The sequence below is a fragment of the Oryzias melastigma genome, linkage group LG22 (assembly GCF_002922805.2).
Source record: "Oryzias melastigma strain HK-1 linkage group LG22, ASM292280v2, whole genome shotgun sequence".
In the NCBI taxonomy this organism is placed as follows: domain Eukaryota; kingdom Metazoa; phylum Chordata; class Actinopteri; order Beloniformes; family Adrianichthyidae; genus Oryzias; species Oryzias melastigma.
The window spans coordinates 17530465-17557220 of NC_050533.1; the positions used below are offsets into that span (position 1 = coordinate 17530465).

Consider the following 26756-nt stretch of genomic DNA (forward strand, 5'->3'; position numbering starts at 1 on the left):
GTGAAAGCGAGGAAGATGGGCTGGTGCCTCCATCGCTCTAACCCTCAGGCACTACAGCTTAACCGGGCTGCTGCAGGTTGTTTTTATAAAGGGCAGCTTTTGTTCCGTGGTTTTTCTGGTTTTCTGTTTCCAAGTGTGTAAAGCCCTTTGACAAGGTGGGAGGTCAAAGAGGAGTAATTGACAAGAGCCTTTGACTTGGATCTGGCTGTATTAAAGAAGACCCAAACATTTGGATGTGATTAACAAGGGGGTAAATAGATTGGTGCAAAAGATGAGCGACTAGTGCATAAGCATCCTCATTAAACTTGTCATTCGCCTCATCCAAATGCAAATTTTTTAACCTAAATTAACATCCCAGTGTTAATTGTCTTCTGCAAATGCATATTCAACATTTTCTCTGAAATTGTCCCAGTGACTGACCCAGTTGGTACCTGCTGATCCTTGGACAGACAGACTGAACTGGCGGGCATCCATAATCAGCATGCCGTGGATTTGTTTAAGATTACTGTATTACCATAATTAAGGGCTTATAATAGAATGTGCTAATTGCATTTTTGGTGGCGAGGGCATGTTTCTTAATGGCTCATTAGACCAACAGTACATTGGCAGATGTTTTCTTGTGAGTAGAGGCTCACTCGTCATTGTTCATGATACCCCAGAAAATCTGAAGGGGTGCTTGATTAAACATCACTGAACTACCTGGTAATAGGTTACCTTCACTTGTCAGAGAATATAATGCAACACTGTTTGCCTGTTTTACTTTGGAAAGGGCAATCTGTTTACCTTCTTTAAACTAGCATCAGCCAATTTCCTGTCATTTAAGTGCATCGTCTTGTCCTCCCCAGTTTCATTTGTGTTTGTGAATAGAGTGGAAATGGGAAGCAATTTAATCTCTGAAGGGGGAGGTTAATTGGATTTGAATTACTTGGTTTCAAAATGCTCAGTTTTGTAGGTTTTCTGGTTGCCGTTTGAATTTGTAATGAAAGAACTATGGAAAAATAAGAGGAGCAGCGCTCCAGCGTATTGTAAAACCTTTCAGAGTTACTGGTTTGGCTGTAAACAGGCACCTGTTGCACACAGCGATAAAAGCAACAGCATGACTTTCCTGTAAATATGATTTTCTCCTAAATATTGCCTTTTTTCACAGCTAATTCTTGTTATGTATTTTTTGTATGTCATCTTCTTTTGTAAACTCCTCAGTTTAAACCCCATGTGAATGCATAATCCATCCAAATTTGGAGAATTAAAAATGCAAGCTCTCGAAAGGCTCTTGATTAAGATAGTTTGGTTTGTTTTGCAGCTGCGTCACCTGGGCAATGATGAGGTGCACATCGTGTGGTCTGAGCACACCAGGGACTACAGACGTGGGATCATTCCAACTGACTTTGGAGACGTGCTCATTAACATCTACCCAATGAAAAACAACATGTATTTCATCCAGATTATGCAGAAACTACAGGTAAACAACCACTTTACAATGGGTTATGTTCAAACTACATTCATTTTATAAGTTATCAGTAAAGCAGGATTTTTAACTGATGGTTTCTGGATCATTTTCATTACTTTTTGAGACACTTAAAAAAAGTAAAAACTATAAATGATCACTGTAGTAGATACCATAGCTTCAAGTGTATTCTTTACGTCTTCCGTAGGTTAATGCAGCCCCCCTGTTTTTTTTTGCTCACACTTCCCACGGATGTTATGGGTTATAGCTGCTGTTTTGTATTCTGTCTGATGGCTTTGAGTTCCCCCCACTCCAGCAGTGCATTATTACCCACACTGTGGGTATGTGCTCTCAGAGATGGTTACTGTCCTTTGTTGGCTAGCTTTCATCTTGGTTACTTCATAGTACTGCGCTCGAAGTGTGCCCACCCAGACACTGACATTTCCTTTCCTGAATTGACGCCCTTCAATGTTCAGATGTTTCCATACTGTTGTTTTACTAAATACTAAACAGGGAAATACAAAAAATAATCATATTATTACCTAAAATACATTCAACTAACTTTTTTTATTTTTTAAGTAAAATTTATCTGTTCTTTAGCTCAAAATTATAGGGTTATTAAAGCAAATAGTAAGACAAGAGGAAGAAAAAATGATATGAAGTACTTAAATAGTATAAAATGTTTCTAAATAAATTCCTAAAATATTAGAAGTACAGCACCCCTAATTTAATTGGAGCTCAATAAAAGATAAACTGACTTTCTTGCAGTTAAAATGTGTCAAACCTTCAGTTCAGTGAGAATAACAGAAGACAAATTGCCACTTTAGAGTCCTCCAACCCCATCCTGTGCAATCTGGCCAATTATAAAAAATAACAACCTTCTTCTTTTAGTAATTGAATCAAGCTTACCAGTTGTCTGTCTTTCCAACCTATAAGCTCTAATAGTTATCCAAGCAAATGGTTTAATCAGATTGTGTCACTTTTTGTAAAAGAAATGTTTTTATTGTTTAATTTAACTGGAGATATACACCCCTAACTCCCAAGATGAAGACAGCAGGACCTTTTGGAAAGACTTTGACATTCACATCAACTTCCAGGTCAATGACTATTGAGCTACGGTGATTAAGGGCCCCTTTCCAATATGCATGAACAGACGCGTGTACCCACACACACACTCTCCAAAAATTTCATATTGCCTCTTTGTGTTTGCTCAGCGGCTCAATAAGAGCACATTGTATAGTATTGATTGTCATTTTAATTTCATTTACCCAACATTGATTCGCATTAGATATGTGTGGTTGTCATGCAAACTTAGGTAAAATCCAATTTCTACTTGAACCTTTGCCCTAAACAGATGGAAGGAATGTTTTTTTGAGAAAAAAATAAAGAATAATAAAATTGTCAATAAACTTTTCTTGCTTTTATTTTTAGATGAATGTTTTGCTTTTTTGTTGCTTCTTTTTCATAATCTTCTTTGACATTCCCCAGGTTCCTTTCTTCGGACCTTTATTCAACGGCGCTATCGTGAGTGGGATATTGTTGCCAAGTTTGGTACGAGCTACCTGTATCAATGCCAGCAGAGCTGTCAAATCCCGGCTCCCCCTGTACCAGAGCTTGTATCCTTTTACGTTTCAGCAGTTTGACTTATAGATCATCACAGGTCATTTGAGGAGAAATAAAACTTTTCATCAATTATTTTTGTTCTTGATAGTCAAAAAAGTAGCAATGGTAATAATAGATGCAAAGCCTTAATAAAAGGTGCCACATTTTTCACATAAATCCCTTCAAGGTAAATCCTTTGAGGCGTTTGGCTAGCTCGTCCAGTTAGCCTGTGTACACAGCTGAGTGCTGACAGTGATCTTTATAGGCTACCTGATTTACATTCAACCATTAAACTGAGGCTGTTTCATAGCCAGGAGCAAAATGGGAGGTTGTGTGGCTGTTTTGGGGTGTGCCTGTATATAATGTGTCATCTATCACCACTATTTTGCAGAAGAAGAAAATAGCCAAAATAAAAGCACCATGAACTTGTACATGTAAGTGTATGGAGTCACACACACACAATCACTTGCATCCCTCCAGCCATCCAACAGTGTGCTGTTAAGAGCCTGACTCCAGCTGTAGTTGTCAGTTGGTTTAAAGAGAGTGTAATTACCAATGGAGATGAATTAGCATGTGAATGCCAGCAGCTTGGAGTTGGATGGGGGGGGCATGTGGGGGTGGGATTGGGATGGCCCCTTGAGCGGGAAACCTGATCTCCCTTAACACCCATCTCCTCCGCGGACTTCATATACAGCACACCCTTAAAGGAATCCTTGTGGCAGTTATTATAGAAAATTAATTTGAGAAGATTTTATATTTTTAAGGTGCTAACGTACTTGAAACTTTTTTCCTATTTTAAATAAGAAGTCTGTTTGGTGTTTATGGTGTAGGCATGTGCAAGTATGCATCCATCTGTATGTGTTTCACAATGCATCAAAACGCCTTTCCCCCCCTTACCCAAGCCAGTATCAGGCTGTGTCTGTATGTCCCTTGGGGCATCCTGAGTGACAGATGTCTGTTACCCAACGCCAAGTGAATTAGTCCAGTGTGACTCTCAATGCCAGAGGGTGGGGCAGCCACAGGCCTGCCTGCCTCAGGGAGTGGGGTGGATAACGGCGAGGAGGGAAGTGACTAGCAAGCCTGTGCTGTACCACAAAGCCTCACCTGGCATTCCTTAGCAGGGTAACAGAAAGCACAAGGACACGATCTTTAAGAGGAGATAAGCGGCGTCTCTGGAGTTCTGGTGCTGATAGGTTGCCAGGCCTCACACACTCCAGTAGATAGAGAGGAGATGAATGAACGTGCCAGGCAAAGCACTCTGCCAATATGATGTTGGTCTGCTGAGCCACAGTTCTGAGGACACAGTCGATGTTTGAACCAAACAAAAACACTAAAATGTTGTTTTTGTGAGTCTAAAAATAGTAAATACTATCAAGATATATTTTTTTAATCGCTGAATATCCTAGATGGCAAAGACAATTAGGATATTCAGAGATTGGTGTCCCAAGATACTCTGATTGTTGTATTTTTGGGGGCTTTGTGCAGGCTTTTGCACTTTCCCCTTAATCCTAAAAGATTTTTGTCTGCTTCTGAGGATATGCAGCTCTTTATTTTTCACAGGTTGGAACAATGACCCGCCTCCTTTTTCTAGGATGTGTGTTTTTTTTGTTTTTTTTTTGTCCGAGATGAAAATCCTCATCCTTAGTTTACCCCTTTACAATGCCTTAACAATCCACAGCCTGCTCTCTGCCTGTGAGGCCACTCTCCAAGGTAATTAGTTGAATATTTCTTCAAAGAGAAGCTATATGACCCCTGTGTGTCCAGATAAAAGGCCACTATGGCTCTGCAGCCCCCTCTCTCGCTCCGTCACAAGGCTCGAGAGGACTCCAGCAGTCTGCTGCAACGCTCACAGAATCTCTCAAGCTAATAGGATTTGATATTGAAAAATGACCACCAGCAACAATGTCGGAAGGTACACACAGATGGGCAACATTTTTATTTTAACATGAATACTAGTACATCTTGTCCCATTACATCTGATGTTTGTTGTCTTTTCCATATGTCTTTAACCAAATTTTCTTAGTTAGGAAAGGTTTCTTCAGTCGCGTACAGGCCTTCTATAATTTTGTTATTTTTTTCTGTCAGAACAAATTGACCTCATACTGTAGGCATCATCTAACAGGATTCGCACAGACTGCTCATAATGTGTCATTTATTATTTATTCGTCTGAGAGAAATGCAGCTGGTCTGTCATTGTGGTCTTGGACTATTGTTTGCATTTTTGCCCACTATTCGCAGCTGAATTGTCAACAGTTGGAAGAAAACAGAGTTGGCTTTCATTAATTAAAGCATCACAGGTTTTTATTAAGTAAACCTGCTTTGGCAGATGTCTGCTTAAAGTTTTAATTTATTTTAATCTGATGTAGTTTTCCTAAATATAGCGTATTGGCCCAAAGGAGACCAGTTTGTTTGTAGCACCTGAACCCACACTGCCGCTAGATGGCCTTGCAGTCCGATTCCATTTACTGTATGAAGAAGGTCCTCTGTGCCGTCATTATAGAATAATGTCCTCATTCTAGAGGTTAGATTTGTCTCTCTTTTCAGCAAGCTCTCTAGTTTGATGTGCTGTCCATCACTTTCTGATGGTGATATTGTTAAAGGTAAAAATGGGCTCTGTGTGTATGTGTGTGTGTGTGTGCTCGAGAGATGGCAAGTTACTAATAGGTGAGACAATGCGAAACTGACCTTGAATCAGAGACATAGCCTCCCTACTGGACAGAATCAATATTTTTTGCACACTGCTCTTAGTCACCATCCTTTGCTCTGGCACACAAGTAAACACACACACTCACAGATCCATCTCCAGGCAGCGATCAATAACTATAATCTGTTTCTGCCTATTGCCAGTCATGCGAGCCAGGCTTTTAGAAGGCATGTGTGTACATGTGTGTATGTGTCTGTAGCAGAAAAGAAAGACGGGGAGTTTTGACCCTTTCACTGGAACCCAAAAAGCTGCTGAAGTCTGTCAAGTCACCTTATGTGCTCATGTGTCCACATCTTCACTCTGAAATAAAATGTACAGTTTTAAAGGACGTACGCACAGTAACAGATGTGATTTTACAAACTCCTTTTGTGTGTTCCTCATCCCCAGACTCTCATTGTAGTTATTCCAGTCCTTTCATTAACAATGACATATTCCTACACCCTTTCAAAATAAGTTATTGTCCCACACTCCGCCTGTGTTTGTCGGACCAGAGCGTGCTCTTTTGTGTACTTTCAGATTCTTCACCTAGCAGAGATGAAAGTGCGCCCGTATGCATGATAGCGTGTCATGAATAGGATCTGCCATGTTAGTGTTGTCTCACATGAATTATTTAGCATCGTTGATAGGTCTAATTTGCCAGCTGTTGTGCCATAACTGTCAGCAGTCTCATAGATAATACTCAGCAGTCTGTATCACTGTAGAACACGGGCTTGACTGAGCACAGTGAGACGCCAAGCTAGTCATTATAGCCTGGGTCCAAGTAATGGCCTGAGCTGATGCGAGTGTAAATAGCTAACTTCCTGTTCAAACGGAAATGATGAGCAAGAATTAATTTGTTGCACGCCATAAAAGTTGCAGTGGGACTTTGTTTTATTTCTTTAATGTCCAGAAGATTATCTCGTGTGCTGTTGAAGGCATTTAGCTGTTCAGAAAGTTGGCAGTTGGGGGGGCTGAGCTTGCAGCTCGTACCCCGTTGAAGTGTCATGGCCTGCATTTGCAGGTTTGTAGGTGGAGGTTGGCATTGGCTTTGATAGGGTGGTTGAGGATTTCTCCATTATCCGCGGGGCTACTCAAAGAGGAGGGGTCTCTCCTCCTCTGAATGTTTTAACCTAATCCCATTATCAGTGTAGCGCACTGCCTCCCACCTCTTCCCCTCCTTATCCCTGCCTCCTCCAACCCCTCTCTCCAGCTGACCAGCTGTTCCTGCCGGGACTCACGACAATGTCCGATGTGTTCAGATCACTGGGTACCCCCCCCCCTGCATTTCCAATACACACCCATACAGAATTGAACCGAGCTAAGACCGTACACAACCAAAGTAATTGCCAACCCCGTTGTTGGAGCGTAGGAAGGAGGGTGTGAGTTTGGAATGAGGGGAGTATCTTTGGAGGGGGCAAGCTCAGGCCTGTCAAACTGAGAGCCCTGACTCAGGAGGCAGCCCAGCTCGGATGGCATATGGCGTCTAGCTTCATACAACATGCAAAAGTATTCTCTCCCTCCGTCCCCTCTCATCGACCACCCCCACCCCCAGTCTCCCTGTCCTGCTGCTAATGCAAAATGACTCATAGCCTTACTCATTTTTTTTTTTAATTCCACCCCTCCCACATTAGCTTGCCCCTCCAATCGCCACCCATTCTGTAACAAAAAGCGTACACTGCATGGCACCCACACCCCTGAAAAGCCCTGGAGGCCCAGCCCAGCTTGTACTCTGGGGTCTGTCCATCTGAGGAGGGCCACTCCTTTTTAAACACAGGTACAGCAGGCATGACACCAGACGGCCAACAGCAGGGACCCACAGCCGTCTGGGGTATAGCCTGCACACACTGCTGTCAAACTGTCATGCCTGTTGGTGTATTTCACTTTCTGTTGTGTAGATAAGAAAAAAAAGCTTTTTTTTCAGTTTATAAACTAGTGTTTGTGAACCAAATCTTGAATGTCCTCATTTGTGTATTTTTTGTTGACATTCTTTAACACTGACCTTTTGTCCAAATAATCCCATTAGTATTTAGTTTTTATTGGAATATACTAGTCTAAGTAGTTCAGAGCTATAATCCTAGTAAAACCTAAACTTTAAACTTGACTCCTCCCCCCATACCCTTTCTTTCTTCTCCGTCTGTCATGCATTTGTTTCTGACATCTGTCCATTGTTGAGCTCCAAAGTGAAAACTAGTTTTGTATGAATTCACTCTTATCTGTCTCATCTCACCCTGGGGTATAGGATCACCATAATCCAAACGGTTTCAGTTTAATTGACGAGGTGTTTTTTTTTTCCAACTGCTCTGTGTTTTTGAGTGTATTGAGGCATCTTTATGTCATTCTCATAAAACACCAGTTTGATTTTCATTATTAATTGGCTCAACAAAAGTCCACCTTATTTTAGCTACTTTCTAAAATTGTAAAATAAAATAAAAAACGTGTTTTTAGGTTGTCTTTGCTGGTATGTCATTGAGTAAGTCTTACATTAATTCATTTCTTACTTTTTAGCCAGGATGTCTTGACCAGTGTTTTTTACAAAAACAAAAAATACCTATAACTATGGTTATTTGACCCCAGTGTCAATCCTGGAGCAAATAAAGGCTGTAAAGTCATTGAGTTCATTGTGAGGGCTATGTGACGGTGCAGCTTCCAGCTCGCCTATGAAAATCTGTCTGTCCAACTACCCATTCCATCTGTTACCCCCAGCCCCGTTTAATTAATGAACTTTGTTTTTCCACCCACCTCCAGCCGGTTCAGCACTAGAGCAGAAGCTGTTATCCCTCTCAGGTTATCATGTTGTTCACACCCTCCCCACACGATGCATTCTTATTGACCAGTAATGTTTTGTTTTTATTTACTTTAATCTGCGGGTTCTTAAGGGGGGGGGCTAATATGCTGAATCTGAGAGTGAATACGAATTTCTGTGTGATGGACTTGGCAGAGTTGTGAAGCTTGAATGCCACCTTGTGTGCTTGTGGATGGTGTTTTGTTTGGATAAATAGCTTTGAGGTGGGATATATAACATTTCATTCCTGCCGGTCCATTCTTCTTCTGGAGAAGCAGATTATTTGGGAAACAAACAGTTTGCTGTGTCAGTATTCATCTTCAAAACCATTGCAGCAAAACTCTTGTCCTGTCCTCCTGTTACCACCAAATAGTCTCTTTTTTATCTTTTATGTCCCTTCTTCCTTCCGTGTCTCTTGCTACAAGGCATTGAACAGCCCTTTATCCAGCTAAAGCTGCCCTCTTTTGTTTGTGCGGCCCTTTTTATCCTCGTGCTAATCGCCATGGTCGTGTGCCTGAGTTGGACCCCATATTTCACGCTCAGCTCTCCTTTGTTTGACACACCGCCCCTGATAAGAATCCCAATTCTAGGGCCCCTCTGATATTGAAATCCAACAGCGGAGCAGAAAGAGCCTTCAATCATCCATTATCTGTGCTCCAGTGATTACCATTCAATCTCCCAAAGCCCAGGCTCCTCATCACTGGCCCCAGAGCTGAGGCCATCCCCTGAAAAAACCCACATCCCATAACGGAGGTGTTACATTCAGGCATATCCATAGATATTTCTGAGGCCACCTTGAGGTAGCCTCACATTGAATACTGATGGGAAATGTCAGTGAAATGTCACTCATCATACTCCGCTGGAATCTCTTAGTCTCTGATGTAGCTCTGGGTTTTGGGTCACTCTTGGGAAGAAGCCTTGTGGTATTTTTGGGTGACCATCCTTAAAATGACCTCAACATTTTCTGGTTATTTCTTTCTTTTCAGACTATTAAAGTTCTTCCTTTAATCAATGCTTTTTTGTTTAAGACTTAATTAGGTGTGTTAGGAAGGAATTAGTTGATTATTAATAAGTTCCACGTTAATGTCTCTTTAAATTGTTCAAAGGCACTGTCTGCTTCTCCGCCGGCCTGTGCCATTGTTCTCCGTCTGAGGACGTCCTTGTGCCTTCCAGCATTTGCATTTTTGCACTAAATGGAATTTCCCACATTGACAGTCACACGAGGCAAACAAAGCAACAGAAACAAAACATTTAGGTGTGCATCGCTGTGCATTGTCTGCCTCGTCTTACAGAGAGGAGCCTTTGATGTGTTAAAACTGATAGTCCGCCTTTTATTGTCGAGTAATGGCTGTGAGAAAAAAGAGAGGCGGTGAGAAATGCCGGATCAATTTTTCTGTTTCTTGCCACTGTACTAAACTCTAGTAATACAGGTGATGATATGAAAAAAAAACAAAGCACAATACGTTTGACTCGGAAAACAACAAATTATGCTCCTTTCAAAAGTAGAAAGCAAACAAAGTAGTATATTTAACATATTCTGACATTTACAAAATATAAAATACTTTCAGTAATATGTATGCAATAAAAAAAATATATGTAAAATTACACTTTTTGATGCTCTTTTTTTGGTAAAACAAAGATGTCATAATGTTTGATCATTTTTTACAAGTGTTAAAAAGCTGTATCTCCTCATCTGCTAATCTTGGTTTAGATAATAACTGCTCACACTTGTTTTGGCGAAGTGTTGTGTGCACATCTTCATTAGTTATGTATAGCTTTTAATTACTATTGATGAGACTAGCTGATTTGGGTACAAATCTATATCTTTTGTTATTCTAATGAGCGTTATTTACCCTCAGATCTTCGGGCCACGGGGCTTTGGAACAGGCTTTTGCTTACAGGCAGATATAGCCGGGGTTGCTTTAGAGGACTCCCACTTGTTTTTGTATCCGCCGACTTTGACAAAATCCAGCCCCCCTCCTCCCCTCGCAGCATCACCCCGTCTGCATGGATGTATAGCACTTCCCGCTCCTCCATCTGTTTTTGTCCACCCATGAAAAGGTCCATTATGAGCTGCAGGATGCACAGTTGACGGGCTGCAAGCCATGCTTCAGCCAATCAAGACAGTGCACCGAAGTTCAACCGCAAATGCTGGGGGCTCTAACCCCCCCACAGATAATTTCACTTACACTAGAGTCTCTGTTAAAGATCTTCAGTTGAACAAGTTTTTATAACAACATTGTCTCCATCTTCCATATTCACTACAAGGCTTTCAATCTGAAAGGGTCTCCATGCGTTCCCACTGGCTAATGGCCGCCTCCTGATTAACCCTGGAGTTACTAGCTAATATCATTGAAGACGGACCACCTGGCTGTGAGACTGTACAGTCAGCTGCCGTTGAAGGGCCAAAAAAAGGAGACGACCAGGTGTTGGGCTCCAGCCCCCCTAATTGTTACCATGTAATAGCCTGCTTGACTGCATAATATAGCCCTAGGGTACGGATTAGGGAAAAGCTGCTGCCAACACAGAAGTGTATTTTCTTTTGTGTGTGAGAGCGAGTTTCTCCGTGCATGCTTATGTGTAGTCTTGTATACGTCTATAATCACTTTTTTCCCCCTTTCAGAGCATTAGGATTTGCCGATGTGTGTCTCAGCCCGACTCAACAGTGTTTACAGATACACAACTGTTGTGCAATAATGTTTAACAAGTGAGCTTACGAAACTTAAACAACAATTCGATTAGATTTTTGATCCCACCAGCATTTCCAGTCGCAATTTGCATGGTTTATAGTAAACTTGATTAACATAATGCTTTTCATTTAAGAAGTTATTAATGGTATTCAATGAAATGTGCTTTAAAGCCAAATTGTTTTCCTCTGTCCCCCGGTAACTAACCCAGCATGAGATTCTCTGTAACTCGCATCCAATCATTATCATTCCCTCTAAATGTTTGGCATTTTGTATGAAGACAGACTGCCTATCTGGCACAATGAACCTTTTATGATGGGGCAATGTAGGTGCGAGATATATCATGTGTGGCATGTCTTTTTGTCGAAGTAGCCAGAGATTTTTGGCATCAATGCATTGGCTTTATTGTGTGGTACATGCCACATGCATCATTAAAACTGCAGAAGGCTTTGCTCGTTTTGTTTTAATATTTCATCAGTTCCTGTCTGAGCAGTGTTTTCGTAAGGTTGAAGTTCAAGTCGTTTGGCATTACCCAGAGGTGGCACACTAATCTTCTGGTTTATGTGTCTGCCCTCTTTTTCTCGATGTGTCAAATGGATTATTTACTTATGCTGTTGCCAACCTTCTTCGCAATAGGTAGAGGAGACCAGGGACGGAATAAGTCTATAGCAAAAAGTACCTGTCACTCAATAAATTTAATCAGGAAAGTGGAAAAGAATAAGAGGTGAAACACCTAATGAGTATTCAGATGGACTTCAATCACTGTCTAGGTTCAGCATGCCCTTCTGCGTTTCATCTGTGGCTTTTTATTAGAAGTTCAAATTGAAATCAGATAGATGCTGTTGTTCCCGGTCTCAACCCTAAACGAGTCAAATGTCAGGAACTGAAGAAAAATATGACACATATTCAGTTCAGATAGCTCATATCATGCCCACCTTTGTACTGACCTAATAATGTTTCCATAGGGCTCAGATATTCATGCCACTCTGGTGATCATCACTGACAAAGGGAACCTTCTAAGAGAACTCTCCCCCAGCTCCTCCAGAACTGTATCTGTTAATCTTCATCCCTATCAGCCTTTTGTAGCTCATCTTATTATGACTTTCTGTTAATACACAGTGGAGTCCGGTGTGACTGCCTGGTCATAATGGGTCTGTGTTTGATTAATCATGTCAATCCTTTGTGTTTCACATCTGAGGCTGCTGTATTAGGACTCATCAATGGCAGCCAGAGTCCTTTGAAAAAAAAGAGATTGGTTACAGACTTAACTCTTCAGAATGCAAAAGCCCAACAGGCTTTGATGGCAGTTGCGTTGAACAAACCATGCTGCAGCATATGATGTCACCAGGGCTTCTTGTGGATATGCTGTCTGGCCTGCGACAGTGACTTGTTGCTTCACCTTTTATATTCTCTGATCCCTCAACAACCAGTGATAACACTGACCTTAGTTTGGGTGCCGCGCTTATGATTTACTATTGAGCAGAAATCAATTTTCAGTGCCCCCCAGAGGAACCGTAGACTGCTGGGGACTTGGGAAAATGGGTGACTACTTTCTCCAGTCAGATCATAAATAACCTAGTCATGCCAGCCAGCAGACATCAAGTTTTTGTCCCAACCTGTGGGAGATCACTGATCGGCAGTGATGATGTCACAGGTTAGGAGTGATGTCACAGCCATTACCCCTATCCTTATGTCTGACTGCCAGATGGACGGTAGAGAGGTGTGGAGGTTGAAGCTTAGAAAGCTCTTGCTGTGGGAAACTTACCCCTCAGGAGGTGTCATTAACCCAGGCTTAGTGTTTGACCTGACTCCTTTGGGGCTCCTGAGCTCCGCTTTCGTGGACCCACTAATTAGGCTAAAACTCTCTGAAAGCAGCAACCCGGGTACAGCACACACTGTTGTGCAAGTCCATGCCCACCTTGAAAATGGACACACAAACACCTCTATTCATCCTAATGCATTTGTGACACATTCAAAAATATTCTGCACTACTGCTAAAGCTGTCTATCCAAAAAAAAATAAGCTGTTTAATGAGACACCATGGTTTGAGTAGCTGCTATATAAAATTCATGTGGCACACACACAGAGTCACCTTACTGGCTGGCTTTCTGTCATACATTCTCTCACTTTATCCATCTCAATCTGTTGTTCTTTCCCACTCTGCCATTATTCCTGCAGCCAGCTTTATTGCCACATTCACTCTGTGCCCGTGTCTATCTCTCCCCTCGTGTCTCTCCATCTAAATTTTTCTGTCTTCCTCCTCGTAATCACCTCACACCTCTGAGGGCCTCTGCTGAGACAAGCTTCACACCTCAACCCTCGCTGTGACAACAGGTACCGCTGGCACTCACCGCTCTGCCTCTCTCCAATCAACACCTGGGCGGCTTTATATCTTTTTTTCTTTCCCTCCTCTTTGCCACTCCCCCATACAGCTTCCTTCTCTTTTCCCTCTTTTTTCCATAGTCATATCTTCTATTTTGTGTGTCTGCTAATACTTCAAATTTGCACTTTTTTTTTCTCTTTTTGCCTTTCTTGACTTTTAAACTATTTAAGCATATAAATTTGACTTCTTCACCGTGGTTATCTATTTTTAAATAGTTTTTATCTTAAAGAAATGTTTGTTTGGTTTTCTATGTGAAATTATTTGAATTAGTGCAGCTACTTTACATTTGTTGCGTTTTTGTCATCAAGTATCAACACAATAGAATTATCAGATGGTTGGTTTCAAATGAGTAGAGCTAAATATCCTACCTATATTTGGTAGGATTTGATTTACGTTGCACTTCTGGAAATGGATGATAATGAACACATCATGCAGTTATAACCACTGGTTGTTTGGGGAATGGTATTGGCAAGGCCCCAATCCAAATTCTTCCCATCCTTCTCCCCCTTCCTCTACATTTAGCCCTCCAAATGGAGAGTTATGGAAAAATTTTTTGCTCAATGACGTCACCAATAATTGCCCGTCAGCTAGCTTTAATGAGAAAATACTGTTTAAAAAAGCTTGTAGTTGTTATGTACAAAATGCAACAAGCAACCCACAAGCTCCCTTCTCTGCTCCATTCTGATTTATCCAGTTGGAGTCAAATATATCCATGTATGTTTTCGTTTTCCTCGTCTGAGCTGGTATCTGGCTCAAAACTCTATAGCTGTCAGCTCCAATCTTTCTCGTCATTTTTGTTAGCTTGTAGTTTGCGGGCCTGGAAACTAGCGGGAGAGTGTATAAACAAAGGGGTAATGGGAAATCAGTGCAGGCATACTCCCCGCCAACAGTCCCTCCCACAACTCTGAGACAAATTTCTGATGAACCCTTGTCCCTCTGCAGAAACTTCTGACCTGGAAAACTACACAGGTTTTTAGTTATGCCTTAAAGTGGCATAATCATTATCTGAAACTCAAGAGATAACTCGAGATGGTGGGAGTGGGTCTTAAAGCACCATTAAGTCTCTTTGGATATACTTATAAGGTAGGACCAACATGAGTCACATAATACAAGCTTTTAATTGAGAAATTGCAGAAAATATTAAGAGTTGTGTGCTTTAAACGTTTTTCAAGTGAACTCTTTATTCTCGTGCTGCAGTTTCTTCAAGCCTTTTTATTGAACTTTAAAAAAAAAATAAATAAATGATGACCTGAAAAAGGGATGTTTTTATAACATTGGTATGAAGGCAGGGTCAGCCATACAGTGTGAACCTCAGTGACCTTAAGTTACATCTTATATATCAAAAGCCACCAATTACTGCTTTAGCTTACAATTCAGCCTTTTTACCTACAGAAAAACAATATAAATCTGTCTGATGCTGTAGTGAGTCACTAAACTGTTTTTAATTAGCACAAACACTAAAATAAGCAGCTTGATTGACCGAGAGGAGCACTATCATCTGCTCTTCTAATCATTTTTAGTGGCTTTCTTCTCTGATATACTTCCTTTACAGTAAAAGGCATTGTTTTTGTAAATATTTTTTTCTTTGTTAACGTTGTTTACATTGGCATCTCGGAGCAATCAAACAACCACCCCAATTCTTCCCTCTTAACTGGCCAATTTGTGACTGTTTGGAGTCAATAGCACTGTAAGCTACTCCTCAGCTCCTCTTCCGCACCAAGGTCAAGCTGATTGGTCCAGGTTAATGGGTAGATGTTAGCCTGAGAGAGGAGGGGGTCAAGCACCTAGAGGCACCCTCTGCATCTCTCAACCATCCCTCTTCACTAAAAGAGCCCCTTTTTTCCAGTAGCGCTTCGACAAATTGAATTAACCTTGGCTGCTGCAATGAAGCATTGCCATGCAAACAGTTTTGTCCTCGTGTAAGACCGAACTTTTTCCTGCCATTTAATTTTTTTTATCCATGTTTTTTAATCTCTGTTTTAAGTAATTTCACTACGAAAATATATTTGATTGTGTGGAAATTATTTAATAAATGCCATATGCTATTTTCTGTCTTAGATTTCAAGCTTATGGTGTTATTTTTGTAGGTTATCATTAATTTAAAAAACTAGTAGGTTAAAGGTTAGATTTTAGTTAAATAAAAATCCTTGTGAAAAATCTAGTAAAACAGTGTATCAAAAGGTTTAAACAGATCCATTTAGAAAATGCTCTAATATGCTGTTAAAATTCATTTGCCCTAAGCAATGTCTTTCCAGCTTTGAATTTTAATCCACGTTTCATATGCTCCTCCATTTTTCAGTGCCTTTTTTTAGTTTGAATATTTCCTAATTAGGAAAAAAATCACCTTTAGGCTATTCACTAAAACCCGATATGATTAGGATGTCTTTGGAAAAGGATTATAGAGGGATTCACACTCTTTTCACACTGATGACTTCTTTGATTGAGAGGCAGAAATATGTACAATTTAAGAGAAATTACTAGATTCTAAAGACTTCAAATGGTCACTTATTTAATCTCGATTTTTATTCATTGTCTTCCTTCTCTACAGATTAGATCATTTTATTTGTTAGATTCTGAGAGGTTATAACATTAAATATGTTGTTATTGTTACTTCTTTGCAATATTTTCTTTTAGTTTGATTCAATATTATAAAAATAAACTATTGTGAGAACATGGTTTTTCTTTCAGTTGTTAAATTTGCAGAATATCAATAAATATGACAGAGAGCCCATTTTTCATGATGAGTTGGAGGGGAAATACAGCAAAAAGCAAATTTTTATAGATTTAATCTTCCATGTCCATTATTTTAACTGATATGAACAAACTCTTGCACTTATTTATCCCTCTAGTTGTCTGATGAAAACATTTTGTTTACACGTCATGCCTGCTGTGAACTCCTGACATCAAGAGGCAAAAAAACATACATTCACTCTGAAACCTAATTCATCTAAATTATAATATTTAGACACTCCAAATCAGTGTCCTTTTTATCTTTGAAATTATCTTTGAATTAAGTTAATTGTACATTTCTTTTAAAAAAAAAAACGTTTTGAAACATCTTACAGAAAAACTCACATTTCACTAGTTTTCATTCATTCTTCACCTTTAGAACCTTTCGTGACCAAACGCCTGAATGGAAACCAACTTGTTGACCTTATAAAATGTTTTCAAACCTCTGACGCTGTCAGGTTTAGAGTTTAACTGGAGGAAGTTTAACCTGTTGTTAGGTTTTATATATTGATTTTTTTCCTCTTTATACGCGTTTCTGTTTTTTTCATTTAAGTCTCACCTCAATAGAATGTCCTTTCCTATATGCTTAGGGTTGACATTTTAGACATGAAAGCAAAATGTTTAAATTCAAAACCTTTTTTTAGCAACCTAATGAAGCCATGATTCATAATCACCGCTGCAGGGTGTGTGCATATGTGTGTGTGTGTCTAACGGCTTAATTTGTTTGAATGTGTGTCAGAGGCCAGTGATTGTGTGAGGACTTTTGTCAGCAGGGAGATTGAAGAACACAAAGATTTAGGCTGCTCTGATGGCTGCGATGCTTTCCTCCAGAGACACACCAGTTCAGAGGTCAACTCTGCCTCTTTTTTTTTTTTTTTGAAGGCACTTGCTTGGATGGAGGGTGTTATTGTGTATCTTGTCCCTTCACACACACCAGTGCTGATGTGTTAGCATGCATATGTCTCTGTAGGTGCTAGATGCAGTTTTTCACACCGCCCAACCTATCCCAGTAGACGAGCATTTTCAGAGCGAGTCCCTGAAGGTGGAAACAGAGAAGATGAAGGCGGTTGGCTGATGAGGTCCAGTACGGGTGGGGCAGCCTGTTAATGACGAGCCATCTGAGGCCTCCATTCACCTTGAACGTGGGCCACAGAAGCTGCCCTGACCTTGGCTTTGATCCACAAAGATGCTTGACCCCCACCGCTCCCCCTCCCTACCATCTGGACAGCATGCATGCATATGTATACATGCTATATGTCCACACTCATAGATGCATATGCATGCTCATGTGTGTTGGCTGCACGTGCATATGTTTACACAGGTAGAGAGACTGTTTTAATGCTTGTGGCTTACAACCCACACTCATGCCAGCCATGTCTTCGTAATGACAAAATAAGAGCAGGGACAAGAAAAGAGCTCCAGTCAAACACTTTATCCCAAATGGGAGAATCTTGTACTCAATGGATTGAATTTGTGCTTTTCTCTCTCTGTGGCGCCACTTTTATCTGAGTGCTTCAACTGGTCTCAGCATATTGGCCGTATCAGCCCAGCCACAGTTGTTGTATATTTGCATTTTCACCAACCTGAAGTATTTATGTTGTTACTATTTCAGTGCCTGCCACACTCCGTAGCAATGAGAATTGGTTTTTCTCTTCCCTCTCTAATGGGAATGCATCGGCTTGGAACATAGGGGTTCCTCTGAAATTCCCAAGGTGGCTAAATGCAGTCCACTCCCTCACTCTCGCCCGTCTTGCATGTCTGCCCGGTTCAGCTGTAAATGGCAGTTATGTCACGGCTGACTTGAATTGCAGTCCATCTGTGGAAATGTAGACCTGTCTGAAATTTCCCATTTCATTTTCTGGCGTGAGACGCAGTAAAGTCTTCTGTTACTCAGAAAAGACAGTTTATCAGAAAAGCTCTCCTAATGGGGAACACTTTGATGGAGTTTAAGTTTTGGTATGCTGTGTTTATCCAGCTGAGCATGTTTTCAGCCTCATCTGTAGATTTCTCTATATCTGAAAGTAGGACAGCATCAATGGGCTTTGTGTTCAAAACAGGGACATAAGCATTGAGTCACGGTTGTGATTCTGCCTCTTGATTAGGTTACTGCTTGCAGGTACCAGCCTCTGCGCCTATGCTGGAGAACAAGCTGTCCCCTGGTTTTATAATTAGTCTCTTTTTTTTTTTGCCAATACACGATGTCATCAGTAAAACCAATTTATGATCTCTATTTTACACATTCCACATATTTATCAATGTCCTTCACTCCCCCAAATCTCTTTCTTCACCAGCTTTTTAAACAATGTATTTTTTTTCTTTTATAATATTATCCATTTGCCTTAGTTGGATAAAAGGCTGTGGAAGGAAGTGGTGGAAGAGAGGCTTGTGTCAGAGTGTGTCTGCTCCAGCTGGAGTCAATATTTGTTTTAGGAATCTCAATAACAGGCCCACAGTCATCTGCATCTCTGATAATGGACCACCATATGGCTCTGTTGACCCACGCTGTGCTGAGACTCTTTCTGTTCCTTCCTTGTTTTTCATTTAGCTCTTTCCCTCTAAGTTGTCTCCTTTTTTTGTTCTCTACTTATCACTTCTCCATGCATCTTTTTTCTATTATTATTATTATTTTCCAACTTCCTTTCTCTGTTAGCCGTTCTCCTGTAAATCCTTGCTCTGACCCACCACGCAGAGCTGTGACCTAGGTTACTATGGCAGCAGAGCCTTGGATGCCCACTCTTTGCCTAACACTGTTTCCAGCAAGTGACAGAAAATAGTGACGTTGCACGTCTGGAAGACAGATGTAGAGCACATTAGGAAGTGCTTTTACGTGCTTAAAGTCACGCTGCTCTGCAGCTCTCCTGTCAAGAATGGTCAATTAGTAACAGTATGCAACTTGGCAGGTGTTTGTCTCTATGTTATTATTTTATTGGGGTTTTTTTCATCTCATTTGAGGCAAAAACCAGGAACTTTCATTTCAGTGGATTTATTGGTATCGTTTATGGTCATTTGAAATATCATTTTAACCAATTTCTAAATGTAGAATGAATTCAGCACTTTATTATAAGGCTCTGTAAATTCATCCTTTGTCTCGTTTCCCTCAGCAGCTTGGCTATTATATTCCGTGGTGTTCCCCGGCACAGGTGTTCATCATCCTCACTTTGCCATGGTTCCCCTCAAAGCCATTGGTCATGGCTGCCTTGGCCCTCGCTGTGGCGGCATGTGCCCACAGCAGGCCTCTTGCCCATTCTCTGTCTTGTCTTATCTATCTAACCCAGACCAGCACCTCTCCTCCCCGTCCACCCTATCTCAGCTTAGCCTCCTATTTCCTTGGCGTTTGCCGCAGCCTAGTTTCACTCCACCCTGGCAATCGTAATGGGATGTGGAGGAGGAGGGCATCAGTATTCGATAACAAAAGCAGCATGCGTTCAAGAGTCAGACTTTATATGTTTGTTCAACAATTTACCAGGTTTTGTCTGTGAAGGAAACCTACACTCCCACTCAAATTGTTACATTTTGGTAAAAAAATAACCATAAACTGACTTTTTAAATTATTTCTATGCTTCTTTAGCCATATTTTACCCAGAACTTGCCTCCATTCTGCAACAGACTTTAGCATCATACATGTATGATAATGATATGATAACCACCCTCACCCAGCAGCCATTTTGTAGGCTTATTTATCTGTTTACTTATTTGAGCCTCCCCATTTCACATCCAGCTATCCATCCTGCATGCTGGCTTCCCAAGCTTCAGTCACTTCTTGTCACTCAGAATTTCAAATGGGTCCAATTTTTCCCCTTGATGGCACGGAGAAGTGGCAGGCAGCACATTGGGGAGGATGGTCCTAGACGTGCTGCCTGCAGCGGGGGTTCTATTAGAGAGAAGAGAAGGACCAGAGATTTTTTGGCCTCATAGCCGTTATGTTGAATTCATTTGTTTTTTTGTAATTATATGAGGTCTCTGTTCTCATTTAAAGACCCATTCACATCATCTTTTGAGGTATTTTAAAAGTGTTTCCTATATGATTATGCTGTTCTTAGCTAAAAAAAAAAATTAAAAAAAGTCATTTTCTTGTACATAGTTTCTGCAGAGCGGCTGTAGTTCAATAGAAATTCACCTCTGAGTGAGTCATTAGAAAGACAATTTTCATCAGAATGGGTCTTTAAGGCTGAGGTCTAAACTTAAACTTTTACTATATTTTAGTAGCTTTTTTTAAAAGTAGAAAACAATAAAATTAGGATTGTATTACCTGTTATATCTGATTTGTTTAAATGTACAGGTGTACGGTTCTGCTGCTTTGTTGCTTTCTCTCCTGTCATTTTCCTTTAACGAGTCCAAACCAGCTATGAAGAGCGAGCTCTCTATTTGGAGGCCATTGTTCAGAACCACAGAGAAGTGATGACCTTTGAAGATTTTGCATCGCAGGTCTTCTCCCCGTCTCCTGGTTATCCAGTGAGTGGAACAGGTGAGAAATGAACCACGCTGCACCTCTGTCTTCCTCTTTCTTCCTTTCATCCGCTTTGTCTTAGTCGCGCTTCTTCTTCTTCCTGTCATGAATTTTCCTCCCTCATCATCCTTTCTTCTTAACACTGTCCACATCAGTCTGTCCTCCTTCACAACACACCTGTCTGCCCCTTCACCTCCTCTTTTCCCCCTTCATTCTCCCCACTCTTCTTCATCGCCTACGCTGACTGATGAATATCAAACGGTAGACCTTGTCTCTTCACGCGGTCCGACTGACTTCAAACACTCTGCTTTCTCCACTTCCTCAAGCCTCACTCTACTTTGTTCATCTCCTCTTTTTTTTTTTTCAAACTGCATATTTCCATGCAATTACTTTCACATGAATATAAGCACCCTTTTAAATGGCAGGATATGTGTGTCTGTGTGTTCCTCATCAGCTCAGTCACCAACACTTAAAAGATTTGACCGACCAACAGCGGCTCGCAGATGTCAGCACAGCCTCTTATCAGTCCATGATGAATAGAATGGAAAATGTGTCTTATCTTGTTCTTCCTACTTGTACCAGCTCCAATCGATCTGCAACAGCACTGAAATCAATACAAGATTGCAGTTTTCTACTCTATTGAATCCCGACACGCATTCTGTTTTGACAAGGAAAGCACTCCACCAGACCACACCACGGATGTCCTGTCATTTTCAAATATGTCAGGGCTTATATAGTTTAAAGGGGCTTTAGAGTGTATGCAGTGTATGTATGGAGTGTGGGAAAGTGAGAATTTACTGTCTTGTCTGTGTGTTTCTGTGTTGGACTCCAGACAATAGGTGTGATATTAAGGCAGGCAAGAGGTTGTCAGCCACATTTCCATACTGCCAGCCAGCCACCTCTACAGAGGTGTTAAAAAAAAAAAATACGGCGACGTTTCTTTAAATTTGTTACCTGCTGCTGATTTTTGTTTTATCTTTTTGCGTTCTCAGGTTTTTTCTGGTTCTTTTCTTGCCACACAGGGTGACATTTGCACACAGCCTCTGTGAATGTGGTACTTTACAATCTCAAACTATCTACAGTTGAGAACTTATGAGATTTAAAGGAGGAACACAATGGAAGAAATCACATTGCCACTGTTTAAAAGCTCAATCATTACACAGATATGTACTTTAAAATATATATATATATATATATATATATATATAGTTTTTTGAAGTTTGTATCAAAGTGGAACTATTCACCATCTCCTCCTAATAATAATTTGCTATGCTGATATATAAAATTGGTAATGTACAGCACGTTTACTTCTAACCTCGCTACAACAAAGCTTCTTATAATGACTCTAAAAACACACAACTGGAGGTTAATGAATTAAACATGATTAAGTTTATGTTAAAACTGATAATAGCAGATATGTGTAAAAATTAACACATATCTTGATATGTGTTTAAACCTCGATATCCCAAAATTTCAGCTTTTTTAATTGCATTTTTGTGAACCTGCTTTACTTTTTATAGTTTTAGATTAAATAAGTGATCGCCTAAATGAAATAGATTATTGTATGAAATGTCTGCTGCATTGTCAACCTAGCCAAAAGAATTGGACTGATTCTACTTTTTTTTTTTAAATATTAGGATATTTTAGTGCAAAATCCATTATTTTAAATAAAACAGATAAACAGAGTAATTCAAAATATTTAGTCAACCATCAAGCCCAATGATTTTATTTTAGTAAAACTTGTTGACTCAAGATTTGACTTGGGTAAAACAGCACCTTGTTTGAAGGACATGAGGGCACATTAAGTATTTGTCAGTCACTGAACACTTCAACTGTGAGACAGAATGAAAAAAAACAGTCAGGAAATCACATTGATGCTACAGGAAATACGTATTTAGTCAATAATGCAAGTTTACTTCAGTGTTTTTGTAATTTTACTCTGGTTGATCAAAGGTTTCCTGTAGGTCTTCGGCAGGTTTGCACTGTAGCTCCTCTTTTGGTCCATTCTTCCATGCAGATCTTCTCAAGAGCTGTGACTTTTGGGGGCAACGTGGACTTTCAACTCCTTCCACAGATTCCCAAGTGGTCCAGAGACTAAATAGGTCACTCCAGAACATTGACATGTTTAAGTAGCCACTCCTTTGTTGCCCAAGTGATGTGTTTGTGGGATTTGTCCTTCTGTAAGATTCAACCATATTTCATCCTTAATGCTGATGAAAGGAGGTTTTTGTCCAAATCTCATCACACATGGCCCCACTTGTTCTTTCCTTAAAACATATCCTGTCCCCTTTGCAGAAAGGCAGACCCAAATCATGATGCATTCACATTCCTAATGCTTCACAGTGGATGTATTGTTCTTGGGATGCTATTCTCTGCATTCTTGCACCTCCAAACATGGCAAGTGGAATTTATATTAAGGGGTTGCATTTTGGTTTGATCTAACAAAACATCATTCTCCAAATCAGCCTCTAGATCATCCAGATCAGAGGTGTTCAACCCTTATCTGGATCGTCTCTGGAAAATTTCAGATGAGCCTGGACATTTGCTCGGGGACTTTTGGCAGGATATTGATTAATTGATTGATTTGGTTTATTTCAAGCATGGATTGTGAAAAATACAGGACAAAACACACAAATATGTCAAACTCATAACAGAAATAATGAAATGCATTGATTAGAAAACAAACAATAAAAAAGATGTACTTATGTCACATTTGATTCATTACATATTGTAGTTAATAACTAAAGTCAAGAAGAGTTTGATTGCTTATAATACCCCGCCCCTACTTAAATATGAATCCATGATGACATTCTGTCTTTCACAGTTGAAGTGTGTCTAGAATGAACATTACAAACTTTTCTCATCTTTGAAGTGGGATAATGTCCAGAATATGGGGCTTACAAGTACTGTATCCTTTTGAAAATGATCAGAGCTGACTCAGGGGGAGAATTCTGAGTTTTTTTATCAGTTTCTTTAAAAATGTATAGGTTGGGTGAGTAAACCTGCTAGCCAATAATACATCTGCACGGCTGGATAGTGAGATAATAACAATCATTATCCAGTAATAGATGGGAGCATTTACTTTATCCACTCTTGAAGGAGTCTCAATTTGCACAAAATATTTGTGATAAGGTGTTTGCTGCTGCAGTAGATCATTTTAAGTTTGATTTACATGTAAACAGATTATTAGAAGAACTTAAGCACCTGATATTTGCCTTTAGAAACTTTTTTTTCCTTTTTTTTTTTAACCCTTCCATTGAGAAATTTTTATTTGGCTCAAACGTTAACGCCAGCTTTTGTGTTTAACCTTTGTGCTATCTTATGGGGTCCAGATGACCCCACTTTTAATGTAAACATGCATAGGATATCGCAAGAGTTAAACAGACATTTTAACAGTACAGTGAAGGATCAACACTTTAGCACAAACTTTGAGTTTAGTTATTGTCAGACTCTAATTTACTATAAGTTGAAAAACCTAAAGTGTTTAAGGATTTACCGGATTTACCGCTTTATCTCATGCTAGAAAACCCTAACTAAAAAGAAAAAAAACGTAATTTGTGTCAACTAATTAATATTGTTTGTACACGTGTTGTAAAGGAACATTATTAAACAGCAGAACTGCTGTTTTATCTTTATGATGACACTGCAACCATGCCAACAGCTCTCCCTCTGGTATATTAAACTCAAATGTTGTAAGTTTTACATGTTTATAGTCAAAAAGGATTTGGAAGGTATCTCGGACCTGTCTGAATTTACAATCACCAGTGATCTCTATTGCTATTCGACACCCACTCCTTCAAAGTTTATCAGGTTTTTCCTAGTTTAAGTGTATTTCTATTATGGTATTCAAAAGACTGGATTTTTTTTATTGATTTAGTAGGAGATTTTGTTTTCCTGAATCTAACTGAATGAAGGTCAGCATCAGCAAAAATATAGAAAGGCCCTTCAAAACTGAAGCACTTTTTGGCCTCTTTAAAATAAGAAAATGGAACCGAAAATATTTAAAAGTTAAATACTTTTTTTATAACAAAAAAAAATGTTTTTTTTAAACCAAACCTTTAGTCATTGCTTTCGAATGTACATTTTTTTTGCTACAGGTTCTTCTGTATACATACAGAAGTAAGATTGCTCTGTCTTAAATAACAAGCCTGCTGTGTTCAATGCTTTATGCCTCATGCATCCTGGGCACTGGATCTACAGTAAATCTGTTATTCTGTGTCCCATCAGCCGTACACATGCTTTAAATGTGTCTTTGACGGCTGACTGCTTTTCGTCTTTCTTTTGAGCATGCAGCAGCAGTCCCATTTCTTTACTGGGGTGCAGGATTGTGTGCAGGAGTCTATGAGAGCTTGTCCATCCATCTGGCTGTCTGTCCGTCCTGCCTGCTATGGCTCACATTGCTGCCACTAACATGTCATCCATGCTTCATGACAGCGTGCAGGCGTTGGCCGGGGATGGTTTGGGACATGGAGTACCCCTGGGCCAAGCTGGACTGTAAGATTGCCTGCTTCCTTCACACTAGGCATGACAACCATTCATTTAGGGCACCGTGAGCCATCCAATTACATGGACTTGCTCTTAATTTTTATTTTTTTTTTGTAAATGCAATACAGGTCTTGTGTTTGGCTACCGGTCCTGCATGCTGTTCACTAAATAAAACCCCAGCAGTTTGTCAGCAATTTAGTCCTAACCTGAAGCCCTCATGTCAGTGTCCATCTCTGTTTTTTGGCTCCTCAACAGCCTCAGCGTCCATTACTCTGATTGTAAGCTCACTTCAGTTTCAGTGCAACATCACGGCTTCCTGCATGAGCCAGTCCATTTATCACATGAACGCTCCTTCATCAGTGCTGTGCTTCGTGTTTTTGCTCTGTGTTGGTAATTTGCTGTACTTCTTAAAATGATAAGCTGCACACTAAAAAACAAGTCTTCTCCGTGAGGATAAAACTACATAAAAGCTGCCCTGACCCTCCGAGGTGCCCCCCCATCTTTCAGCCTAACCACCTCTCTACTCATAACATTGGTGGTAAATAAGTTTCCAATGTGAGCTGCCCAACTTTGATGTTTTTCCTCTTGAAACAATCTAACTTCTGTGATCTTCAAATCACAAACTCATCAGGTTCCATCAAGGTTTCTTCTGGAGAGATGCTTCTAGATGACTAACTCAAACCCAGTTAACCCACTCCTACAGTAATAACTAACTGTGGTACCACACACACCGGCTGAGTGGGACTTTCTGCAGCGGCGTTGTGTTCTGATGTGCTGTGTGGGTATATCTCCACTACTTTCTCACGTGATGTTCTACTTTGTCTCTCCCTTTTAGATAAAAAAAAATCTTAAAGCTCCCAATGCTAAATGTGGTGAAGGTAAGCCCTGAGTCCAAGCAGAAAGCTTGTGTTAGTCCAGCAGCCTACCTGCCCTCTGCTCGTTCACTCATTCAGTACTAACAAAGCTTCATGGACTGTGTGTTCTGACGAAAAGAGAAGATGACGGGGAAAGAAAAAAAAAAAAAAAACAACCTGTTTGTTTGGGGGCGTCCTACTGTTTGGACCAGCCTGGTAATTGAGAGTGATGCTCGGTGGCAACAATTAGCACTAAGTAGCAGCATGAACAATACGGCTACACTTCTGGTCCTCGCTTCTGCATGTGGCGTCCCTTTATCTCTTTCCCCAGCAAACACTTCGGCCTTTTCTGTCTTTCTTTCTTTTTTTTCTTCTTTTTTTGACCCCCCTCACCCCCTCCCTCCCTCCCTCCTCATTTCCTCCTGTTGGAGTGTGCCTGTTTGCCTGGGGCAGACTCGGAGAGTAACACCTGCCACACTGGAAGACGTCTTTGTCATCTTTGGCCTTGTTTGAACTGGACTAGTGGGGACCAATGGGATTGTGGTGTCATTTAAAGAGCAGATGAAAATTGTGTTTTTAATATTTTCTCTTGATAGTAAGAAAATGATTGAGCTTAAAAGAGTATTTCTTTAATCAAATGGTTTTAAATCAGAAGGAGA

At 40.3% G+C, this 26756-nt stretch overlaps 1 protein-coding gene across 6 annotated transcripts in view; it reads left to right on the forward strand.

Annotated features, from left to right (window-relative positions):
- ralgapa2 (Ral GTPase activating protein catalytic subunit alpha 2) overlaps nucleotides 1-26756 on the forward strand; it is a 95196-nt gene that overhangs the window by 64573 nt on the left and 3867 nt on the right. For 3 of the 6 annotated variants that reach the window (XM_024297340.1, XM_024297669.1, XM_024297508.1), the window contains 3 exons: nucleotides 1301-1459; nucleotides 2933-3060; nucleotides 20655-20776. In XM_024297340.1, the coding sequence (XP_024153108.1) occupies nucleotides 1301-1459; nucleotides 2933-3060; nucleotides 20655-20776 (409 nt within the window). The other 3 variants (XM_024297427.2, XM_024297584.2, XM_036209964.1) reach the window with 3 other exon arrangements.